General features: G+C 39.8%; 1 protein-coding gene across 1 annotated transcript in view; it reads left to right on the forward strand.

The window, feature by feature from the left end:
* LOC109488198 (isoleucine--tRNA ligase, mitochondrial-like) overlaps positions 1–4,177 on the forward strand; it is a 27,234-nt gene that overhangs the window by 7,399 nt on the left and 15,658 nt on the right. The window contains exons 3-9 of the mRNA XM_019792379.1: positions 76–198; positions 527–686; positions 1,176–1,248; positions 2,523–2,601; positions 2,930–2,979; positions 3,142–3,251; positions 3,507–3,597. Coding sequence (XP_019647938.1) covers positions 76–198; positions 527–686; positions 1,176–1,248; positions 2,523–2,601; positions 2,930–2,979; positions 3,142–3,251; positions 3,507–3,597 — 686 coding nt within the window. The remainder of the gene's footprint in view (positions 1–75; positions 199–526; positions 687–1,175; positions 1,249–2,522; positions 2,602–2,929; positions 2,980–3,141; positions 3,252–3,506; positions 3,598–4,177) is intronic.

Below are 4,177 nucleotides of genomic sequence, written 5' to 3' on the forward strand. Positions count from 1 at the left end.
AGCAAAAATTGTCTATCTTATATTTCACACCTGTGTTTTTTGTTCTTAAGTTATGAAATTGTATGTTTTGTTAAGGTTTGTGGATTCTCTGAGCTGTACTCATGGCAGAGACAACAGGACAGACAGAAGGACTTTATACTCCATGACGGACCACCGTATGCTAATGGTGACCCTCATGTGGGACACACCCTCAACAAGGTGAAAACAATACTGTCTACTGTGAAGTAATGAATTGAGAATGACATTTTCTTTAACATTGAGATGTTATCTTTTTTCCTTATCTTCCATGTTATATTGCATACTTTCTTTTCCATGTTTTGTCGAGCACAAAAGAAGATCTGTTGATTGTTGTCATCTAAGATAGTAAAGGAAGATTGAAAAATACCTATTCTAAAAATTGAACTTTTGGACTTCCCTACAGTATATTGCCTCATGATACTAAGAGACATTCATATAGATATATGTTCCTTCATTTAAATGCTAATTTAAGATGGAACAATGACTTTAATTGTACCTTTTTTTTCAGATCCTTAAAGACATGATAAACAGGTACAAGCTGCTGCGTGGATACCGTGTAGACTACAGACCAGGCTGGGACTGCCATGGCCTGCCCATAGAGCTGAAGGCACTGTCAGCAGGCAGGGACAACTTCAGACATCTACAACCTCTGCAGATCAGGAACAAAGGTGAGGAAAAATTCTTTGTGTTATATTTTGTAGCATTAAAAAAAATGTCTGTTTGTCTATGATAGCAGACATGGGGTGGACAGATGTAAAATGGGTACCTGACAGACTTTGGTTGAGGTAAAAAGTCGTGAAAGGAGAGGGATGGGCTACACCTTTCAATACTGTGTCCTGGACACAGTTGAAAAGAACCCACTGCTCCTACCGCCTGAAAAGGGCTATGGGACTACCTGTACCTTTTCTTTACCATAATGCGTGGTACTGTTGTCAACGAGTATGTGGTTTGTATGAGCAATTCATGAAGTAGCAAGGAGTTTGATTTCTAGTCAGTAACTGTCCTAAAAACAGACGTACAGAACTCCACTAAGTGACAGTCATGAGCATTTTTTGCAGTTTCAGATTACTGTCCACCATTACAGATGATTTAAGTGTTGGACAAAAACATATCCTCAGTTATGCACCTAAACACCTCTTGTCCCTTGTTGTCACTAGCAAAACAGTTTGCAGAGAAGGCCATAAGGAGTCAGGTGGATGCCTTTAGGAGGTGGGGAGTCATGGCAGACTGGTGAGCTACATACAGTTTTTAACCTTCAGAATACCATAGTAGCCATTTGGCACATAGATTGTATTGGTTATGGGGTTCAGCAGTAATGAGAGCATTAATAGTAGGCAGTATTTACCATAAATCAGTAGGGACAGGGATACTAGTAGTTCTTCAGACCAGGGGAAGGGATGGTTCTTCAGTACTAAGGAAAGGGATGGTTCTTCAGTACCAGGGAAAGGGATGGTTCTTCAGTACCAGGGAAAGGGATGGTTCTTCAGTACCAGGGAAAGAGATGGCTCTTTAGTACTAAGGAAAGGGATGGTTCTTCAGTAACTACTAGTTGAAGGGATGGTTCTTCAGTACTAGGGAAAGGGATGGTTCTTCAGTACTAGGGGAAGGGATGGTTCTTCAGTACTGGTTGAAGGGATGGTTCTTCAGCACTAGTTGAAGGGATAGCTCTTCAGTACTAAGGAAAGGGATGGTTCTTCAGTACTAGTTGAAGGGATGGTTCTTCAGTACTAGTTGAAGGGATGGTTCTTCAGTACTAGTTGAAGGGATGGTTCTTCAGTACTAGTTGAAGGGATGGTTCTTCAGTACTAGTTGAAGGGATGGTTCTTCAGTACTAGTTGAAGGGATAGCTCTTCAGTTCTAGGGGAAGGGATGGTTCTTCAGTACTAGTTGAAGGGATAGATCTTCAGTTCTAGGGGAAGGGATGGTTCTTCAGTACTAAGGAAAGGGATGGCTTTTCAGTACTAGGGATAGGGATGGTTCTTCAGTACTAAGGAAAGGGATGGTTCTTCAGTACTAGTTGAAGGGATAGCTCTTCAGTACTAGGGGAAGGGATGGTTCTTCAGTACTAGTTGAAGGGATGGTTCTTCAGTACTAGTTGAAGGGATGGTTCTTCAGTGCTAGTTAAAGGGATGGTTCTTCAGTACCAGTTGAAGGGATAGCTCTTCAGTACTAGGGGAAGGGATGGCTCTTCAGTGCTAGGGGAAGGGATGGCTCTTCAGTGCTAGTTGAAGGGATAGCTCTTCATTACTAGTTGAAGGGACGTTTCTTCAGTGCTAGGGGAAGGGATGGTTCTTCAGTACTAGGGGAAGGGATGGTTCTTCAGTACTAGGGGATGGGATGGTTCTTTAGTGCTAGGGGAAGGGATGGTTCTTCAGTACTAGGGGAAGGGATGGTTCTTCAGTGCTAGGGGAAGGGGTGGTTCTTTAGTACTAGGGGAAGGGATGGTTCTTCAGTAACAGCTAATTGACTATTTGATTTTTTCATTCATGTTTTTAATCCACCAGGGACAATGGATGTTACTTCACATTTGACAAGCAGTATGAGGCAAAGCAACTGGAGGTATTTTACGAAATGTATGAAAAGGTAGGCATTTATCAGTCATTCATCTGTGAAGTTCTGAACTTCTTGTCTTATTCATGGAAAAATAATGACACAGTCTGTATTTATATTTTACTCCATACCATAGGTATGAAGGAAATATATTGTTTTCCTGATGTTTCTTTTTTCTCTGCCATTTGGTCAAATGGATTCAACTGTACTTTTGGAATGCAATTGTGCGTGGGGGATGGAGTGAAATATGTTGTGTATGCTTACAAATGTCAGCCTCTCTAGTTGAGATAATATTAATATTAATAATGTTGAATGTTGATGCGCATGATAGATGATAATGTTGATGGTGTTTCCATCACAGGGCTATATATACCAGGACTTCAAACCTGTATTCTACTCCCCTTCTTCAAGGTAAGATGTTATTTTCTTTTGAATGTTATATAGTTGACATAGTGTGTAATTCCAAACAAATAAAGAACTGTTCATTTTTGAAAAAGAAATTGTAAACAACTCAGAAGTGTAGTTCATACAGTACATATATTGGTGGTTTATCCGTGCATTGCTTTGTTCCAGAACTGCTCTTGCAGAAGCAGAGTTAGAGTATAAAGAAGACCATATCAGCCATGCAGTGTATACCAAGTTCCCGCTAGCCACGTTGTCACCAGGCTTGAAGGATGTAGTAGGTAATTCTCTTTGTACCTTGTCAATTCTTTTGTGCAAAATATATACAATGTAACTAAGTTTGTTAATGTTTTGTTAATGTACTTTGCAATGGAATAAAAGTGTATTATACTTTATAGTCTTGTTGATAAGCAATTCTTTTAAGTCCCTTTATGTTATAGTTAAAGCAGTGAAAGTACAAATTAAATCAAATGTTTAGTTTATTGCTGTTGACGAGGAATATGTACATTTAAACAGTCAGTTTTGTCATTTTGCAGGAGGAAGACAAAACATTTCAGTCCTGACTTGGACCACCTTACCCTGGACCATCCCTGCCAATGAAGCCATGTGTTACACACCTAGTCATGAGTAAGAGTACTATCACTATTCTTCTGTCTGCTTGCAAAATATGCAACTAACATGTGATTAGTGTTGTTGACACAGAATCTAAAGGCTCTGCATTCAAATACCTACCAGTTCTAATTGTTGTGTCCTTGGGAAATGCACTTAAATGATCAGTACCTAGCTTCAGTAAGGGACGTCCTCTCTTAACCTATGTATGAGGAGAGTCAGACCTAAGCATGTTAAAGATCCCAAAGAAAAGAGCAGGGGTCTTTCCCAGTGTGAGTGGTTCAAACAGTCTGGTCTTATACAGCTTGTACTTACTGTAGACAACCGGTGTGTTATGATTAAAGGCAGTTTATTGGTTAATATGCAAAACAAACATTCAAACAAAACAATAAATTCAGTACTGTGTGATATGATAATGGTTCAAGGTGTAATACATCCCATTTTCTAGTCTCAGGAATTAAAATCAAGAGTCATAATGTTTGTTTTTTCTTTTTCCCCCAGTTACTCCCTGTGCCAGTGTAAGACAACAGGACAGCTGTACATCCTGGCCTCTGAATGTGTAGAAAGCACTGCCCAGGTCCTCAACACACACTTGGAT

This window comes from Branchiostoma belcheri, unplaced genomic scaffold (assembly GCF_001625305.1).
Source record: "Branchiostoma belcheri isolate BF01 breed outbred unplaced genomic scaffold, Haploidv18h27 scaffold92, whole genome shotgun sequence".
Lineage (NCBI taxonomy): Eukaryota > Metazoa > Chordata > Leptocardii > Amphioxiformes > Branchiostomatidae > Branchiostoma > Branchiostoma belcheri.